The sequence below is a fragment of the Orcinus orca genome, chromosome X (genome assembly GCF_937001465.1).
Source record: "Orcinus orca chromosome X, mOrcOrc1.1, whole genome shotgun sequence".
Lineage (NCBI taxonomy): Eukaryota > Metazoa > Chordata > Mammalia > Artiodactyla > Delphinidae > Orcinus > Orcinus orca.
The window spans coordinates 54128349-54149796 of record NC_064580.1 but is presented as its reverse complement, the minus strand read 5'-3'; the positions used below and the strand labels follow the sequence as shown (position 1 = coordinate 54149796).

At 41.3% G+C, this 21448-nt stretch overlaps 1 protein-coding gene across 3 annotated transcripts in view; it reads left to right on the top strand.

Moving 5' to 3' along the window:
- Positions 1 to 304: 304 nt before the first annotated feature.
- The window catches only part of ARHGEF9 (Cdc42 guanine nucleotide exchange factor 9), a 228522-nt gene continuing 207378 nt past the window's right edge, over positions 305 to 21448 (top strand). For all 3 annotated transcript variants that reach the window (XR_007474746.1, XM_049704605.1, XM_033414768.2), the window contains exon 1: positions 305 to 711. Coding sequence is in view for 2 of the 3 variants with exons in the window: in XM_049704605.1 (XP_049560562.1) it covers positions 682 to 711 (30 nt within the window). In the remaining variant the exon portion in view is untranslated. The remainder of the gene's footprint in view (positions 712 to 21448) is intronic.

The window sequence follows — 21448 nt, the reverse complement described above, 5'->3', positions numbered from 1 at the left end:
TTATTTATTTATCTGTAAGATGGAGATACTAATGCCTGCCTCCACAAGGTTGCTCTGAGAAGTGAAAGTGATAATGAGGATGAAATCCCCAAGAGAGTAGCACTAGGAGAGAAGACCCCAGGGGACTACGTAGAGAGAGTCCTGGAGGTAGGGAAGCGGGAGAGTGCTGGCATAGCTCCATTCGGGCAGGATCTTATTATTTAAAAGGCTGGCCCAACACCTCTGGCAACTTTGGAAAGGACTTTTTGCTGACTCGACACAATTGGGGAGCCCCACAATAAACAGCATCTAACTCCAGCGCAGCCGGAGGCAAGCAGAGGTGGCAGCTGCCTTCTCCTGGGCGGAGGTTATTCACCCACATCCTCTCCGTGCACCCCACCTCCCAGATCTCAAGCCTCAGCAGGGGACAAAGGCAGTCGGTGGGGAGCCCCCCTCCCACGTTTCCCCAGGCCAAGCACCTCGGGAGCTGCGGGGCAGAAAGGCAGAGCCTGCCTGCAGGGATGGAACAACGTGAATGAAGGCGAGGTCCGCAGCGAAGGGGATTGGGCTGTAAGGCTGTGAAGGAGGCGAGGGGGAGGGGGCGCTGGGGCTTTCGCTTGCTCCAGCCCTGCCAGCCCAGCCAGCCCGAGACAACCCGCGCCAGCCACCGGGGCCTTGGAGAAGCCGGACTTCATTAGCACCATGCAGTGGATAAGGGGTGGATCGGGAATGGTGAGTGCACATAACCGCAGCTTCCCCAGCTTGAGCTTCAGTCCCCTAGCCCCACCCCCAGCTCCTTCACCAGCCGCCAGGCAGTGAGCCCCCTAGTCTCTGCCCACCGCCCTCTCCGCTGTCCTTGAGATACCAGCAAGCTTGCTGTGGCCATTTTAGGAGCCCTTGCTTGCCTGCCTGCGAGGAAAGCCCCCTCCCTTCTCCGTCCCCGTTCTTACCACCCCCGAGTGGGGGGGGGGTCACCTGGAAGACCAGAGAGGCAAGGCGGCTGGTAGAGGGGCTCTCTGGGAGCAGTTAGTCTCGCAGGAGGGTGGGGGGATTGGGGGGTATGGCACGGGGTTGGGAGGGAGGGGTAGTCACAAAGCCTGGGATTGTGGAGGGGGCAGTATGGGAGAGCTGCGTGTATCCCCTTCCTGGGACGAGCCAGAGAGCCATTCTCAGGGAAGCTGCTTGGGGGAGTCCTGAAGCCCTTCCTTGCCTGGGCTGGGGTCACCCTGTCCACACTTCGGGCTTTGTCAAGGAGAGACAGCTACAGAAACTGCCATCCTGGAAATGGATCTGGGCCCCATTCAGTTAGGGGAGCTCCCCCCCCCCATCCAAGGAGTGTGTGCTTGTGTGTGTGTTTAGTATCATCCTCCAACAGTTCATTGTATGCCATGATGCTCCGTTCTCCACCTGGAGACCTTGGAATGACTTCCTTTGCAGAGAGGAAGTGGTGGCTGCATCTTGATGCCTCTCTGACTCAGCCAGGGGTAGCTCAAGTCTGATCAGGGACTCTGGGGCATGGGAGGCCACAATGCCTTTGTCCTCAGCTGGGAGGCATGGGCAAGAGGGTCTTGGAGGGCAGTTGGGTTGGGTCATCAGGCACTGATGGCAATGCCAGCCCACACTTCTGAACTGCCACCCATAACTTACAGCTGAAGGAAAGTAGCCTGAAGCTGTTGGGCAAAAATTGATCTTTAACTCCTTTTTTTGCTCCCATTCTGGAAAGGAGCAGGGAATCTGGTGTGGGCTATGACTGTATTCAGAGGAGCTGTCCTCTTCCCTTCCTTGCAGTTTCCTTAGACCTCTCTTTCAGTGTTTCTTGAAGTCATTTAGTTTGTATTTGCCAGGACTTCAAGAGACTCTTCTCATATCTCCCTCTTTCCCTGGAGTCCCATAAAGCTATTTCAAATGTTTGTAGAACCAGAAAACCATAGAGCAGGAAAAGACCTTTAAATCCTTGTTGTCCACCCAGGAAAGTTGAGACCCAGAGAGTGGGAGAGACTTGCCCAGGGCCACACAGCTCCATGAAGGCAAAACTGAGTCCAGCAAAGGAGTCTCCTGACTCTCTGTCATTGTCCCTCTCCACTGCTACACAGAATCATCAAATAGTGCTGATAAAGGCAGAAAGGAACAAAGAGTCATGATCTTGGTAAAGGACTTCCTTCATGATGAACTAATGCCATGAATTTTGCCTGAATAAAACCCATGACAGTCCTAGTATTTCTAGCAGCAGGGTCTAGGTGAGACCTCCTTCCTCTCCTAAATATATTGTAGTATAGGGGTCCAGAGCCACCCATTGACAACAGATTAAGTTAATGGAGAAATCTGAAGTTTTGCCAATTGTGTGTGAGAAAGGAGAGAGTAACAGAAAACTTGTGGAGACTATCTAATTAAAGAGATTGATGGAGAAATCTCATAATATTTTTAGGAGACTGAAGTAGTGAATATTATATGATGAAAGCATTTATTTAACTATTTGCCAGAATTCAAGAGATAGGAGTAGTAAATTCTATTATAGCCTGGAAGGCAGGAAACTTCTAACCTTGGCACTGATGTTTAACAGGAGTGCTTTGAGCCTCAGTTTTCTCACCTATTAAATGGGGCTATTAATGATTACCAAAATTCCTTCCAGGTCTGAGATTCTCAGTGTCCTAGAAGTAAATGTTGGGTAAAATTTAGTGGTTTGTTAGGAAAAAATAGGAGTATATATTTAGCCACAATTTTATAATATGGCTAGTCAAAAGGTCATTGCTCCTTGTTCTTTCATTTGCAAAGCCCTTGAAATCCAGATTGAGCTCTTCATAACAGTGAGTTTTTTTTGTTGAACATTTGACTATTGTAACTGATTGCAAGTGTCACATGTTACACAAAGGTCCTTGAACAGTAAAACATCAGTTGGCGTTTTACAGAATAAACTCCATCTCAGTAGACAGTGTTAAAAAATACTGTGAGTTCACTTTTGATGGTAAATTGTTCAGTGTATTTATTCATAGCTTGTGTCTGCAATGGCAGTTTGTGCTGGGTTAGGCAGTATGCCTAGAGTGGAAAGCAAGCTGGTTTCAGAATCACAAGTCTGACATTGAGGGGCCTGGCTTTTACACTTCTCAGCTCTGAAACACTTGACAATTGTCAAACCTCTTCCATTCTCAGTATTCTCACCCATAAAATGGGGACAAGGTAACTTATCTCATAGGATCTATTGAGCTTATTAATTAATTCAACAAAAACCTAGAGTCTACTATGAATTGACACTGATCTAGGTGCTGGGGGCAGCAGTGAACAAAAAGAAATTCTCTGCTCTCATGGATCTTACATTCTGAGGGTCAAGGGAGCTCACTAAACAATTATACAAATGACTACACAATATGTCAGGAGATGCTAAGCTCTAAGAAGAAAAAGAAAATCTGGTAAGAGAATAGGGAGAGATAGGGCTGGGATGATATATTAGATAAATCAGTCAGAGCCTCTCTGACTAAGGAACATTTGAGCAGAGATGTGAAGTGAAGGAACAAGGTCTGTGGGGATGTTTAGGTGAGGAGAGTGCTAGCCATAAGAAACAGCAGAGAGAGAGAGAGCACAGCTGGTTTGTTTAAGAAACACAAGGAGGCCAATGTCCTGGGGACATTTAATCTGAGTGAGATGGGTAGTTTTGAACAGATAGGGAAATAATCTGACTTAAATTTTAAGAGGATAATAGATTGTAGTGGGGCAAAGGAAAGACCTGTGAGGAGGGTCTTAGAATAGTCCAGGCTAGAGGCGATGGTGGCTTAGACCAGGGTGATGATAATCTGTATGAAAGGGCTGTAGTCAGCATTGTAGATGGTCTGTGTCTTTCTCCTTTCTGACCACCCATCCAAATCTTGAATGACTGAGTGTGGAGCTAGAATGAACACAGAGTGGGTGGATGCGTACAAGGGAATTTTGTGTCTATGTCAATGATCCAATGATCTGCTTTGGGCTCCTGGCCTCTAGTGAGGCTAATTGAGGGTTGATTCTGTGTGGATTACCAATGAAGCAATCTCTTGCTTTCTGGGATTCTGGAGAATATTAAGTATATTATTAATACTTTGAAGATATGATACACTTAACATATGTGACATCTGGAATGGCTCATTTTTAATACTCTCTCCTCTATGTGACAAAATTATTTTCAGTAATAATCATGTACTAATCAGTACTAATAATTATTTTATTGATTTGTTTTTTAAATTTTCAAATAATTAACAATGAAAAAGAAGAATAAACTTCAATTTTAAAGATATTCAAATTCAGTAACGTCTCATATATGATCTAAAATGTGTACTTATTGAACAAAAATACTACACTTTACAGTTCATATTATCTTCTCTGTTTTATATTTTAAGCACAAATAAAAACTCCAATTGGTCACATAGATGACAGAATTGAAATAAATTACATTGTCTCTTTGACTTTACAATTGTAGTGCTATCATTGTTTACTTCAAATCTACTATTTAAATTCTGGAACATATAGTGCCAGAAGGATTTGCAGACATGAAATGCACCCAAAGCTACCTTGAATGGTCTTAAACCTTTCCAAAGTAAAATGAACTGAGGGAACACATGTAAAATCTGTGTGTATGTGGGAGGGTGGCAAATGTATAACTGGAATCAGCTGAATCGACTCTGAATCAACTTCCATGTAGAATACAATATTATTAAAGGATAAGTAATCAAATGTAATAATTTGAAACTTTATGTATTGAATATATTACTAAAACTCAGTAATAACAACAATTGTTTAGAGCTTTGACCAACAAAAGATTTTTTTCAAGGAGGAGTATTTTGTTACTGGCATTATTTAAAATTGCTGGCACATAGTGATAATAAAAGTACACTTTGACTTTTAGTCTTAAAAAAACTTCTATAGCTAGTACACTATTTCATTGCCTGCACTAAGGGTTTCCTACTCCTATTGCTCCACCCTTGGTATGGCACCGCTTTGGAGAATATGGAATCTTGAACTACTTCCATGCCAAATTTCATGTTACCTATATAAAAGCCACAGCATTTGAGTTGGTGGAAATCTCTGCATAAGTAAGATACAATGACAACTGGTAAGTTTAATGGTTGATTTAATTCTGGTATAAATGACAGAAATCTATTCACACTGGCTTAAAACACACAGGTTTTATTCTTTCACATAAAATAAGTCAGAATATAGGCATATCGGAGCCAATATGGTACCTTCAGAAAGTCTTTAGGGACTTCTCTGCTCCACCATCCTTAGCATTTGGCTTTTATTCTTGAGGCTGCTCCATGATCCAAGATGGGTGTTGAAGCTCCAGAACATTAACATCCACATTCTAGGTAGCATGAAGGGAGGGTAAAAGAGGAGGAAAAGGGCTTAACCCTCCTTTTGAAAGAAGCCTTCCAGGAAGTCCTATTTAATACTTCTCCTTACATCTAATTGGTAGGAACTGAGTTACATGGATGCTCCCAGCTGCAAGGGAAACTTGGAAATGTAGTTATGTAAACTGGCTGGTTATGTGCACAGCTAACAATCAGGGGCAAGGTTTCTGATTCAAAGGAAGAAGGGGCCATTGGAAGACAACCTGCAGTTATTGTTACAGTTAATCCACATGTATGTGTGCCAGTGTAGAAATGCAGAAACTTAGGGCTTGAACTCAGCTTTGGACTATGAGCCACAGCCTGACAGATGTGGCCAATAGTAAAAATACTGTCATCAATCTGGTGAAGTATTAATCAAAACTTGATGTGCCCTAGTCTCCCTTAACTTCCCCCCAGTGACAGTCTTCTTGTGAGACCAAGTGGATGGTGATATCCTTCACAGAGATGGGGAATGTAAAATGAGGAGGAGCATTTATAGAGGGGAAATGACAAGTATAGTCTGAGCCAAGTTGAGTCTGAGATGTTTGAACAGCTTCAAATAGGAGATATCCAATAGGCCAGTTGGTGATCTACATATTGAGCTCAGAGGAAGATTGGGAGGCACGGGTCACAGTTGAAGTTCTGACTGTAGATGAACCACCAAGTAGTTTAAAATACACATCAGCCTGGGGAAGTGAGGGGTTTAGATCTGTTAGATCAGAATTTGAGCCTTCTCCTTTTTATGGTAGTCTTCTACCCTTGAGCAGACCCAGTCCACTCTGTTATCTACTTTCTGGAATTTCCATGGCAACAGTATAATTTCAGGCTTTACTTTCTACAGTGCTCATGTTGCTTCTGGGCTGCCTCAGCTTAATGTTCAAGCTGGATGACGTTGGGTATAATTTAGCCTAACTCCTTAGATCAGGGGTCAGCAAACTATAGCCTGATGGCCAAATCCAGCCCACAAACTAAGAATGGTTTTTACATTTCTAAATAGTTGGGAAAAATTCAAAGAAGGACAATATTTTGTGATACACGTATATGAAATTACATGGAAATTTATATGAAATTCAAGTTTCAGTGTCCATAAATAAAGTTTTATTAGAACACAGCCATGCTCATTATGCCTTCATGATACAAAGGCAGATTTGAGTAGCTGTGACAGAGACCATATGACCTGCAAAGCCTAAAATACTTATTATTTAGCCCTTTACACAAAAGGTTTGCAGGTCCCCTGCCTCAGAGCCCTAGGGTTACCATGGCAGTGCCTCAAGGGAGGGGGGCAGGGGCAGGCAGAAATTTGGGTCTCCCACTTTTAATTTATCCAGAGCACCTGGGTTTTGGCTTCATATGTTAGGTTGTTGCTTACGACTTTGGAAAAGGGTTTTACTTTCTCTGTGTTCTCCCTACCTCCCACACAAAATGTTTTAATACCACTCATTTTATAGATTGTGAAAACTGAGTCTCAGATAGGGAGGGTGCTTTACCCAAGACCACAAAGCGAGTATAACTGGGAAAAGAATCCCCATATCCAACTATACTTCAATTAAAAATAAAAAAGAAAAGAAACACCCAGAATAATTTTTGACCAAATGTATGGGCACCCTGTGGCCCAGTCAAGTTGATACATAAAATTAACCATCACATAGTCTCACTTATCTTCCCAGTTTGCTGTGAGAATCATATGTGTGAGTGTAGACAGAAAGGGGCTGTGTGAACTTTGTTGTTCTCTACCCATATGGGGAAGAATTATTATTCCTAACAGTACAGAGGGGATATACCCTTGGGTGGGTAGAATATGATCTTTTCTACTGCCCTGAATTCAGCCCTCAGAAGATGAGACCCAACTTTACTCTTCTCTGAGTGCCAAGAGATCCAACAGGAATTTCATTCACAAGGAAATATCACTCCCACCCCAGCCCAAGGCTTCCTGAATTCTCTGCTTGAGGAGGGACTGAAAAAGGCCCCCAAACAGCCCCATGACATGATGAGAGGAGCTTCTTCTTAGCCCGTTGTTTTGAGAAGTTTGCTCATTGTGCTGTTTTTGGTGTGGGGGGGCGTTTTATGTGTGTGTGTGTTAGAATATGACTAGTTCTGCAAGTGATTAAACTGTTCAGTAATGGAAACCAGGCAGTGGGGGGAAATAAATGCATTCAGCTAGCTCTAAGAAGTCCTATTGCCATGAGGAAACATTTTGTCAAAGGGCCCGTGTGACATACCAGGGTAGTGACATACCAGGGTAGTGACATTGAAGTTGAGTCAGCTATGTAGGGGAAAAATCCTAACAAATTTGGATTATAATAAAAAATAAAGGATGAGATAGTGAAGTTCGTGGGGAGTTTGAGAGAGGCAACAGGAATTGCATGTGCAAAGTCCTTAAGGTTGAGATAGTTTGGTATGCTTGAGGGATAGAAAGAAGGCCTGTATGGCTGGAGCACAGGCAGAAAAGGAGGCAAGTGGCATGATAGGAAGGCAGAAAGTCAGACAGGGACCAGCTCACATGGGACCTTGTAGGCCCAGGGAGCTTGCAGGCCCAGGGAAGGTGTGTATCAGCTATACTCAAAGACAGTATAGCTCTGTGTTTAATAGCACACTCTCAACCAGACTGCCTAGATTCAAATTCTGACTCTTCCACTTATTAGTTTAGTGACCTTGGACATGTTACCTAACCTTTCTGTACCTCAGTTATGCCCTCTGAAAAATGGGGATAATAATGGTACTATCCATAGTGTTATTGTGAAGACTGATTTATGCTCGCAGTGTGTGTGATAGTGCTGGGCACTGACAAGTGCTATTTATTCTAAGTACAATAGGAAGCATTTGTAGCAGTAGAATGGTGCGATCTGCTTTATGATCTGAGAAGTTGACTTTTGCAGGCTATAGAGAATGGATTGAGGAGGGTGAAAATGGAGATGGCAAGCCCAGTTGAGATACTACTGCAGAAATGAAGTCACTGGAGCTGAGGAGAGGAGGGCAGATTGGACAACAATTTTGGAGATAGAATCAATGGAAATTGATGCTGGATTGAGTGAGAGAGGTATAGAACAGGGAGGAAATATGGAAGATGGCCCCTAGGTTTCTGGCTCTGCCACTGACTAGCTGTGTGATTTGGGGCAAGGAATTTAACCATTCTAAGCTTTAGTTTCCTTATATATTAGTCAAGGTTCTCCAGAGAAACAGTATCAGCAGGATATGTGTGTGTGTGTGTGTGTGTGTGTGTGTGTGTGTGTGTGTGTACACACACAGTTGACCCTTGAACAATACAGATTTGAAATGTGTGTGTCCACTTATATGTGAATTTTTTTTTCTCCCAAAAATATGGACTGCAGTACTATATGATCCATGGATGTGGAACTGTAGATACAGAGGAGGGCTGTCTGTAAAGTTATAGGTGGATTTTCAATTGTGCTGTTGCTCAGCGCCCTTAACTCCTGCATTGTTCAAGAGTCAACTTTATAAATAAATAAACACACACACACACACACACACACACACACAGAGGGTGACAGAGAGACAGGGAGAGGGAGAGAGATTTATTTTAAATAATTGGCTCACGTGATTGTGGAGATGCAAATCCCAAATCTGTAAGGTAGGCCAGCAAGCTGGGAAGAGTTGCAGTCTGAGTCCAAAGGCAGTTTGCTGGCAGAATTCCTTCTTGCTAGAGGGAGGTCAGTCTCTGTTTTATTAAGGTCTTCAACTGATTAGAAGAGGCCCACCCACATTGTGAAGTATAATCTGCTTTACCCACAGTCCACTGATTTAAATGTTGATGTCACCCAAAATAATACCTTCACAGAAATATCCAGAATAATGTTGACCAAATATCTGGGCATTGTGGCCCAGACAAATTGACACATACAATTAACTATCACAACTTATCAGTGAAACTGAAACAATAGTAGTACCTGGTCATTGGTACTATTGTAAATATTAAACTAATCTATGTAAAGGACTTGGTACAGTGTATTTCACATAACAAGGGTTCAATTAATAATCATCTTTATTATTTTAATACAATAATAATCCCTCACTTTTTTTGGTATTTTGCATTTTCAAAGCACCTTCACATATGTGAATTTATGTGGGCATCACAACACTCTTTATACTTAAAAGTTGGGGAAACTAAGACTGGGAGAGATGAAGTATCTTTTCCACACATCTATCTTCAAACAGAGCCAGGATGAGAAATAGATCTGTAATTCTACAGTAGTTCCTTGAGCGTTACTCTCCCCGCTTGCCAGGAGTGGATTTTTGCTTGGTTTCCTTCATTCCAGAGGTAAGGGGTATCAGCAATAAGATCACGAATGCAGTAGGGCTTAAGGATAATAGCTAACATTTACCAAGCCAGCGTTCACCTTGTGCCAAGCACTGCACTGCTCTAAGTCTTTTGCATGTGTATCTAGTTTAATCTTCCCAACAATCCTATGAGGTAGGCATGAAACTGCCAGGTAGGTTGTGGAAGAGAGCAGGACCCTCAGGCCACATGCTGAGAACTCAAATGACTTTTGCCCCTTCCTCCCTCACCATTATAAATACCAGAGATTGTGAAAACTCAGGGAAGCCATTTGAGTGTTTGTGAGACAAATGTATTTGGGTGTGTAAAGGTCAATGAAGCCTGGCAGAATGCCTTTTGTGTACATAGCAGGCACTCCTGTGAATATTTGTGGAATGGATGAGTGAACCGATGAAGGAGAAGAACCTCAGGCTGCCTGTAGCCAACCATGCCTGAAGCTGGTCATAGAAAAGGCAGAGGCATTTGCAGTAAATGTTCCTTTTTGCAGAGGTAAGATGTCCCTGAACCAGCCAGGCAGTTAGGTGAAGGGAACAGGCTGAAATGGGAAGCTTCAGAAGTCCTTCCTGGGACAATTGCTTAACTAATCCGGATATCAGGTTACTAATATGCAAAATGGGGCCCTTCTCTCTCTCTCTCTCTCTCTCTCTCTCTCTCTTTCTCTCTCTCTCTCTCTCCCCCTCTCCCTCTCTCGCTCCCTCCCTCCGTCTCTCGCTCCCTCCCTCCCTTCCTCCCTCTCTCTCTCTCCCCCACACACATGCACACAGCCACATAGATATTTCATTCACTTACTTAAGAATATTTATTGAGCATCTGCTATGTACCAGGCACTGTCCTAGACACTGAATGGTGAACAAAACGGACAAAAATTCTGTCCTTGTGGAATGGATTTTCTACTAGGGCAGATACATGCTAAGCAAATGATTCCATAAAGCATATACTATGTTCTAAGTGCTATGGAGAAAAAATACAGCAGGGAAGAGGGATAAGAAGTATGTGTAGGGGGGGGTTAAAGTTTTAGTTTCCTATTTCTAGCTGCACTTCCCTCACAAGGTTGCAATGAGGTTGAAATGTGATAAAAGGCCTATTTAAGAAGCTGTGAAGTTCTATTTAAATGTAAGCTGCAGTTATTCTTGGGGGATAATTTTTCTTGATCCTTATTTGCTGTTCTCTTTTCCATCATCAGTTCAGTAAGAGTTCTGGTCTAGAGGACAAGAAACTCGGGTTATAGTCCTGGCCCTGGCCTGACAGTTTATTAAAAATCCCAAATATATAGAACATTAAAGATTCTAAAGTACTTTTCCAAGAACTGGGTTTTCTGGCTTTAAATTATTTGTTCTTTCCATTCTCCCACGAAGTGATGAGAGCTAAGTCACTTTCCTTCTGAGAAGTAGAGTATTCCCCTTATGTAAAGTGGGAACTATTACCCCTCACTCCTTGCCAGCCTTCTGGGGCTGTTGTGAGGTGCAAACCAGATAATATCATAAAATGAGGCTGTAAGTGCCGTTTGCTGTGATCTGGAGAATGGGTACTCCTGCTTAAGTGACTTATTTTGTACTTCATAAACTGGTTATATGTATGAAGGGGGGAGAGTGAGCCTTCAGGACTGAGTGCAACTTTCTTTCCTTTCACAGAAGCTGCTAAGGATAGCAGAGGAATCAATGAACCTCAGCACCTCCTAGAAATAAGAACACTTATACAGAAACATTTAGCATCTCATGATGGAGTGGCAACCACTGGTGTGCAGCCCCTTTTCGCCACTCTGCTTTAGAGAAGTGGGAACCAGGACTAATCTTCTGACATTTAATACAGAAGTGACTCATGACTTTTAAAGACCTCCACTTGCTGCTTAGATATGACCTCATTCAGAATGCTGGAGGTGAGGTGGGGAGCATTGAATAAGTAGAATCTTCATTTAGTATCCCCCTCACCTTTTTCTACTATAACAATTCTTCTTTTCTTAACCAAATGTTTTAATTCATAGAGCACTTTCAAATTCATGATTTCATCATCTTTTTGGTAGGCATTATTTGTTTCTTCTATTTATAGATGAGGAAACTGAGGCTCAGAAAATATAGTTTTTGCCTAAAGGTGGGGGCAAAGATAATATTCAAACTCTCGAATAATAGTAATTGTTATCATTTACTGAGCATTACTATGTGCCAGGCATTGTTCTAAGCACTTTACATGTATTCACTCATTAAATCCTCACCAAGAACCATAAGAATCTCCCTGTTTTTCATGTGAGAAAACTGCAGTACTGAGAGTCTGAGGCTTGCTTAAAGTGAAGGGCAGAATGAGTACCAGGGCATTATACCATTCTCCCCATTTTAAAGATGAGAAAAGTGAGACTCAAAAACATTAAGTAACGTGCTCAAGGTCATACAACCAGCAATTGTCAGAACTAAGGTTGAAACTCAGCAAGCTGACTCTAATCCCTGTGTTCTGAACTCTCAAGCTATACTGCTTCCTTCTAAGTGTAGGGCTCTTTGTAATCGGGTTAATTGAAGCAGAGAGAAAGCGAAAGGGGGAGGGAGCTTATTAAGATCACAAAGCATATTTAACATTTTTAAAATTTAATTTTTAATGAATAGAACAGTCATATGGTTTAAAAAAATCAAACTATTAATATGTATACAATGGATGACCCCTATCCACCCAGGTTCCCCCATTAGAGTTCACCAGAATTTCTTTATGCAGATATAAGCAGATACAAAAATATTTTCTTATTTTCTTTCTTTTTCACCCCCAAAATCACACATTTTATATACTATTCAGCATATTTCTTTTTACTTCCTTTATTGAAGTATAATCAACTTACAACATTTTGTTAGTTTCAGGTGTACAGCATAGTGATCCAATATTCTTATACTTTACAAAGTGATCACAACAGTAAGTCTAGTTACCATCTGCCACCATACAATTTAATAATGTTACAATATTATTGACTATATTCACTATGCTGTACATTACATCACCATGACATTTATTTTATAACTGAAAGTTTGTGCCTCTTAATCTCCCTCACCTATTTCACTCATCCCCTCCCCCCTCCCCTCTCCACCCTCCGACAATCACCAGTTTTTTTCTCTGTATCTATGAGTCTGTTTCTGTTTTGTTATGTTTGCTCATTTGTTTGTTTTTTAGATTCCACATATAAGTGAAATCATACAGTATTTTTCTTTCTCTGTCTGACTTATTTCACTTAGCATAATACCCTCTAGGTCCAACCATGTTGTCACAAATGGCAAGATTCCATTTTTTCATGGCTGAGTAATATTCCCCATTTTCTTTATCAGTCCATCTATTGATGGACACTTTAGGTTGATTCCATATCTTGGCTCTTCTAAATAATGCTGCAATGAATATAGGGGTGCATATATCTCTTCAAATCAGTGCTTTTTTTTCTTTGGGTGTATACCCAGAAGTGAAATTGCTGGGCCACATAGAAGTTCTATTTTTAATTTTTTGAGGAACTTTTTCCTATAGTGGCTTTACCAATTTACATTCCCACCAACAGTGCACAAGGATTCCCTCTTCTCCACATCCTTGCCAACAGTGTCAGTTGTTGTCTTTTTGACTACAGTCATTCTGACAACTGTGAGGTGATATCTCACTGTGGTTTTGATTTGCATTTCCCTGATGATTAGTGATGTTGAGCATCTTTTCATGTATCTGTGAACCATCTGTATGTGTTCTTTGGAAAAATGTCCATTTAGGTCCTCTGCCCATTTTTCAATCAAGTTGGTTTTTTTTTTTGATATTGAGTCTTGTGAGTACTTTGTATATTTTTATATTAACCCCTTATCAGATATATAATTTACAAATATCTTCTCCCATTCAGTAGGCTGCCTTTTCTTTTTGTTGATAGTTCCTTCACTGCACAAAAGCTTTTCAGTTTCATGTAGCCTCATTTGTTTATTTTTGCATTTGTTTCCCTTGCCTGAGGAGACATCTCCAAGAAAATATAGCTGAGACTGATGCCAAAGAGCATACCACCTATGTTTTCTTCTAAAATTTTTATGGTTTTAGGTCTTACATTCAAGTCTTTAATCCATTTTGAGTTTATTTTGGTATATGGTGTGAGAAAGTAGTCCAGTTTGATTCTTTTACATGTAAATGTCTAGTTTTCCCAGAAACATTTTGAAGAGGCTGTTGTTTTCCCCATTGTATATTCTTACTTCCTTTGTTGTAGGTGAATTAACTATATAAACGTCGGCTTATTTCTGGGCTCTTCAATATATTCCATTGATGTATGTGTTTTTATGCCAGCACCATACTGTTTTGATGACTGTAGCTTTGTAGCATAGTTTTAAGTCAGGGAGTGTGATACCTCCAGCTTTGCTCTTTTTCTCTCAAGATTGTTTTGGGTATTTAGAGTCTTTTGTGTTTCCATACAAATTTTAGAATTATTTGTTCTAGTTCTGTGAAAAATGCCATTGGTTTTTTTGTTTGTTTGTTTGTTTGTTTTTGTGGTACACGGGCCTCTCACTGTGGTGGCCTTGCCCGTTGCGGAGCACAGGCTCTGGACGCACAGGCTCAGCAGCTATGGTCACGGGCCCAGCTGCTCCACGGCACGTGGGATCTTCCCGGACCGGGGCACGAACCTGTGTCCCCTGCATCGGCAGACGGACTCTCAACCACTGCGCCATCAGGGAAGCCCTAGCCATTGGTATTTTGATAGGGATTGAATTGAATCTGTAGATTGCCTTGGATAATAGTAACAATATTAATTCTGCATATTTCTTTTTTGCACATAATGTATCTTTGAGATCTCTCCATATCAGTCCACAGAGAGCTTCAGAAGTCTCATCTTGGCCCTCACAAATCTCTACAAGCCTCTATCCATCTGTGTATTCTGCACACATCTTTTCTTTACCAATCTTTGGTAGTGTCCAACTCTCTTTACATCTTCACTCAGAGCCTCACTTCTAGACTACCTTGGACTTCTACAGAAAATACAGTTCCTAAGTCAAATCCTTAGACTCCCTCTGACACATAATCTAGCATCTTACAAACTCCCTAGTTGAACTAACCCCCTCCTCTCCTACTGCAGTTTCAACTTATTCCTATCATCTACCTACCTACCTACCTACCTACCAATCTACCTGCTTATCTATGTAATGCTTGTCAGGCATCTAATCTGAGCAAAACTCCATGTTTAATTTGATGATGAATGCTTAGTGTCCTTACTGCTCAGCAGTTTTCAGTTTAAATGAAGCCTGTAAATAAATAAACTTGGACATAGGAGTCAGAAGGGTAGCTGGTTGAATGAGTCATGAGGCCCCAAAATGGAACTGTCCAGGAGATTAGGCTCCAAAACTAAACACTAGTCCTCAGGGAAGCATTCACTGCCCATCCCAACCTTGAATTGATGTATTATTGGGTTTGGCTTTCCCAGAAAGATACCGAGCCTGATATGAAAGCATTGTACTTCCTCTGAAGGGGCTTTTAGACTCGCTGCTCTTTTCCAACCAGTCTTTTCTAACCTGAGTAGAGGCAGGTTGTTTGACCCACTAGTTTGCTTGAAATAGAACTGCAATAAGCACCTCCCCCACCACCCCAAAAAGAGAGAAAGAAATAGGTCTGAAATAGATGCATGCAAAGGAACTGGAGGAAATTGCTGTTCCTGGTTATTTATTCAGAGATGTATTCAGTCTTTGGACACAGGAGGGTGGTATAGGCAATTTTTCTTGAGGGAAGGGCTTCCTTCTTAGTGGCGGTCTAGAATGGCTTCTGCCAACAAGGAACAGAAAACCAAAGAGGTCCTGAAATTCTCAGCCTGTAATCTGGAACTTTCAGTCCCTTTTGGAGAAGTTCTGACTAACAAAGGCCCTTGGGGGAGGGGAGGCAGTGCAAAGGTTGGTATTCACAGGCCACAGCAGAGAATAATTCCATGATACATTTCCTCTATGTCCTACATTGTGAATCAGCAGGACTGTGCTTTGGTCTTCATTCATTCATTTAGCATTTAGTTATTTAATCATTTAAAAAATATTTATTGAATTCCAAGCACTGTTCTAGGTGCTAGAGATACAGCAATGAACAAAACAGTCTCTACCGTCATGAAGCTTACACTTTATAAAGGGAGAAAATAAACAAATAAACCAATAATTATATAAAATTTCAGGGCTAGAAAGAAAAGCAGGATAATGGAATAGAGAGTGATGGTGTGGTTCAGTTTTAGAGAGGGTGGTCAGGGATGGACTCCTTTTGAAGAGATGTAATTAGAGCTAAATTTCTAGATAGCTAGGAGAAAAGTCCTCAGGCAGAGTCAAATTCTTAGTCCTATGTCTTATTTTCCCAATAAAATGCCACCCCCACAACCACACAGTTATATGCAACTTTATTCTTTAACTTAAGCTAATCATTCATCACCCTTTCCTCAGAGTACCCCACTTGGGACCAACTCCAGGCCTGCCACAACTTGGGCAAGGCTGTTGAAATTTTAAAACAACCAATGCTTTATTTTAAGTTACAACTGAAAACAAGTCATAGACTTTTGAGTTTTAAGGAAGTTTAAGGACTTGTTTGAGGTCATACGATTACCAAGAAGCAGAGGCTGGATTTACATCCAAAAGTTTTAGCTTTTCTTCCACTGCTTATTTCACTTTGCCATGAGCTTCTCAAGGCATTGTGGGGGCACAGCAGCACATGCAAGTATCAGCCATTTTAGGTGAACATGAGTTCACAGGTAGCTCTTCCTAAGGTCCAGTGTTTAGAATAAGGGAGGTGACAGTTTCACCATACTCCCCATTGTCACTCCCGCCTGGATATGTGTTCTTAGGGATGTGTGGACAAACTGACAAGCAACCAGCCTGGGGAGGGGACTGTAAACCATGCCATAAGTGGAACAGCTTAAAGAAATGGTCATGTTTATCTTGGAAAACAAATGTGTGTGTGTGTGTGTGTGTGTGTGTGTGTGTGTGTGTGTAAGGTGGGCATTCAGGAGGAATAAGAGTTTGAACCCATGATAGATGTCTTCAAACACTTAAGAAGACTATTGCTTAGAAGGATAGACCTTTTTTGCATTGCCCAGAGGATAGCACTCTAACAAATGGACAGAAACCATAGTATAGTGAATTTTAGCTCAAAATGAATAATGGCTTTGGAAGCTTCAGGGTGAGTTCTTTTTTGTTACTGAAAATATTCCAGTGGCTGCTGAACAAAACTCATCAGAGAGAGTGGAGAAAAAAAGGTGGGCTTTGGAAATAGATCTCAGTTTAAACCTTGCAATTGCTACATCCTACTTGTATGTCTATGAGCAAATGATGTAAACATTCTTAACCTTAGTTTTCTACTCTTTAAAATAACAATAACAATTACTTCTTTTCGGGCTTCTGGGAAGAATTAAATAAAATGACATGTTGAAAAACCTAGCACCATGCTCGCCCAAAGTAGATGGTTCCTCCTCCCCCTCCACTCCCCCTACCCCATCACATATACTGTAGAGAGAATTCCTACAAAGGGAGGTTGGAAGGAAATAACCTTTTTTTCCCCATTTCAAGTATGAAATTCTATGATTTGTTCTATAATCATCAGCAACAACTTTATTCATTATCTGATTGTGCTTAGGATATTTTACTGTATGACATTGAAATTGTGTGTTTGTGACTCTTTTCCCTACTAGACTGTAAGTTTCCCGAGAGCCTCTCTGTACCCCTTAGCTGTCAAAATAACTGCTTATTGAATTTAACTGATTTGGGGGGTGTGGTGATCTCTGTGCTGAATAACTGAACTATCCAAGAGTTCCTGTCCTCAAGGAACTGATTCTCCTAAACAGAGCTGACATTCATGAATGTGCAAGAGCATCTAGTCATATAGGTAACCAAGAACATGAACAGACAGGATTCAATATCTTCAGGCTGCCTGTGGCAAATATCAGGGATTATCAGGTGGCTGAGATGGGAGTTGGATGGCAAATAAGCGAGTAGCAGTAGGGGTCAGGACAAAATGTGGAGCATTCCTTGGGTGTGCTTCCTGATAGAAGTGGGGCTTTGGGAGCTGTTTGAACCATGAGGGGCAAAGAACAACCAGGTATTGGCTTTTCCCTGAGAGAAGGCAAATATTTAAGACCTAGATATCTTATACCTGGGTGGCAGGCCACTGGGACTCCAGTCAGGACATTGAAACAGTTTATTCCTGTGACCCAGGAGACATCATGTCAGATGCTATTGGAAGGTGGAACATGTGTCACCTAGTGGCATTTATACAGCATAGTGTTGAAAAACATAGGCTCTAGAGCCAGACTGGGTTGGGTTTGCATCTGGGCGCTACCACTGACTAGCCATGTGACCTTGGGCAAGTTATTTAAACACTATGCCTCAGTCCCCTCACCTGTAAAATAAGGAAGATAATAGTATCTTCCTCATAGGGTTGTTGTGAGAATTAAAATAATTAATATATGTAAAGGGCTTAGAACAGTGCTCAGAGTAAGCACTCTATAAGTGTTAACTATTATTATTATTATCTAATGAGGGCCCTTTGGATCCTGAGAAATATACTGGATGCTTATAGTAATTTCAATGTGAATTTGGGAACATTTATATTCCAGACTATCTCATGGAGTGATTAGCTCCTCAGCAGTGGCTGTGATAGAAATAGTGATAGCATCTGGCTCAAAGAGATGAAAGAACTTTCCACCAACAGATTGTCCCAAAGACTAACAGGTTGTCTTAGGAGAGAGGAACCTCACCATTGTTGTGTGTGTTGGACCTAAAACTGGATGAGGATGTTGCAGAAAAGATTGAAGGATGGAATTGGGGTTTTGCTATACCAAGAGATTCTGTGATTCCTTGATACTTAGCAAGCAGAAGGGCTGCCTTTTAGGTTGGGGCAGTGCTTTTTTATTTTTTAACTTTTTATTTTATATTGAAGTATAGTTGATTAACAATGTTGTGTTAGTTTCACGCGTACAGCAAAGTGATTCAGTCATACATATACGTGTATCTATTCTTTTTCAAATTATTTTCCCAATTAGGTTATTACAGAATATTGAGCAGAGTTCCCTGTGCTATACGGTAGATCCTTGTTGGTTATCCTTTTTTTTTAGACATCCAGAATAAATTTTAATAAAACTATTAAAGTGACTATTAATGTTATTCCAGTATATGCCAAACTGATCACTAAGATGTTGATAGCTTTTCTACATTAGTTTGCTAAGGCAGCCACAATAAAGTACTGCAGACTGGGTGATTAAACAACAGAAAGGTATATTCTCACAGTTCTGAGCCTGAGTTCAAGGTGTTGGCAGGGTTGGTTTCTTTCGAGGCCTCTCTCCATGGCTTGCAGATGGCCGCCTTCTTGCTTTGTGTTCATATGGTCAGCTCTCTGTGGATACACCTGTTGGTGGGGCAGTGCTTCTTGAAATGTGGGAGCCTCATCTAATTTTTTGAAATTGTGAACAGAGTTGAATGGTCACCTTATGCAGAAAGCTAACTGCAAATAGGCTGGGATCAAATGTCATGTTCCAAAGTCTAAAATCTCTCAGAAGTACTTTTGAGATTCAAGAAATAAGAGTTTTGGTTTCTGCTCTGCCAGCAAGTAGTTGTGTAATCTTGTGTAGCTTACTTTCATTCTCTGGGCTTCAGTTTCCTAACCTAGAACATGAGGGTTTAGAGTACATTTTCTCTGAGGTCTCATCATGTCTTGCCTTCTGTGGTTGGAAGATATAATTCTCTGAGAAGAAACAAGTGGATGAAGGAGACGTTCGTGCATTCAACAGATGTTTATGAAGCACCTGCTAAGTGTCAGGCAAAGGACACCAGATTGACAAAGCATTGTATACCATGCTGCAGAATTTCCCTTAAAGGCAGTGGGGAGCCATGGAAGGCCTTTGAGCAGAGGAGCTGTATAACCCAGGGTTCAGCTGCAGAAATTAAATTGGTCTAGTTTTTTCAGCAGAGTTTTAATATAGAAAGTTGGGTGCTTACAAAATTTGTTGAAGGGCTGAAGGGCAAGGTTTAGACTGGGCCTCCAGGAATGACTCCCAGAACAACACCACAGGAGCTGTTTTTTCTGCCACGAGCAGGAAGGTGAGGCATCAGGAGTTTTGGGAACACTCCACCTGATTTGAAATCTAGGAATTAGGAATCTGCCACTGCCTTAACTACTTTTTTTAAACATCTTTATTGGGGTATAATTGCTTTACAATGGTGTGTTAGTTTCTGCTTTATAACAAAGTGAATCAGTTATACATATACATATGTTCCCATATCTCTTCCCTCTTGCATCTCCCTCCCTCCCCCCTCCCTATCCCACCCCTCCAGGCTGTCACAAAGCACTGAGCTGATCTCCCTGTGCTATGTGGCTGCTTCCCACTAGCTATCTACCTTACGTTTGGTAGTGTATATATGTCCATGCCTCTCTCTCGCTTTGTCACAGCTCACCCTTCCCCCTCCCCATATCCTCAAGTCTGTTCTCTAGTAGGTCTGTGGCTTTATTCCTGTCTTACCCCTAGGTTCTTCATGACATTTTTTTCCCTTAAATTCCATATATATGTGTTAGCATACGGTATTTGTCTTTCTCTTTCTGACTTACTTCACTCTGTATGACAGACTCTAGGTCTATCCACCTCATTACAAATACCTCGATTTCATTTCTTTTTATGGCTGAGTAATATTCCATCATATATATGTGCCACATCTTCTTTATGCATTCATCTGAAGATGGGCAGTTAGGTTGTTTCCATCTCTGGGCTATTGTAAATAGAGCTGCAATGAACATTTTTGTACATGACTCTTTTTGAATTATGGTTTTCTCAGGGTATATGCCCAGTAGTGGGATTGCTGGGTCATATGGTAGTTCTATTTGTAGTTTTTTAGGGAACCTCCATACTGTTCTCCATAGTGGCTGTACCAATTCACATTCCCACCAGCAGTGCAAGAGTATTCCCTTTTGTCCACACCCTCTCCAGCATTTCTTGTTTGTAGATTTTTTGATGATGGCCATTCTGACTGGTGTGAGATGATATCTCATTGTAGTTTTGATTTGCATTTCTCTAATGCTTAATGATGTTGAGCATTCTTTCATGTGTTTGTTGGCAGTCTGTATATCTTCTTTGGAGAAATGTCTATTTAGGTCTTCTGCCCATTTTTTGGGTTGGTTTGTTTGTTTTTTTGTTATTGAGCTGCATGAGCTGCTTGTAAATTTTGGAAATTAATCCTTTGTCAGTTGCTTCATTTGCAAATATTTTCTCCCATTCTGAGGATTGTCTTTTGGTCTTGTTTATGGTTTCCTTTGCTGTGCTGCCTTAACTATTGACTAGAGTAACATTATGCCTTCCAAATCCTCAGTGGCAAAATAAATAAATAATTTTAAAAGTCTCATTCCCTGCTTGTACAAAGACACAAAGCCAGTGTCCAGATACTGGGACCTATGGAAATGTAGCACGGCTGCAGAAAACCCTAAACCCCCACCACTCTATCTGCCATCAGAAACAGCAGAAGTATGGTTTCTGCATCATCACTTTTCTTCCAAATATTGTGCATATGCATATGATTGGCAGAAATAAATAACATCCAGAGCACTGGATGCAAAGGAGTCTGAGAAATGACAGGTTGTTGTTGTTGTTGTAGTTTTTGGTTTTTAGCTTTTCAGCAATATAGGGAGGCAGGCTAGAAGGGGGGTGCATGGATCCACAGCAACCAATATATAGTATCCACCATAGAATTGATAAGAGCAGAACTGCTTTTGAAATAGATAATTTGTTCAGGAGAGTAGAAGCTGAATTGGGGAGAGAGAGCTGCGCAAGAGACCACAGTGCTGGCAGCAGGGAGAGAGAGCGAGGATACATTCCTTAAGGAGAAAGAGAATCATCAAGACTTAGAGA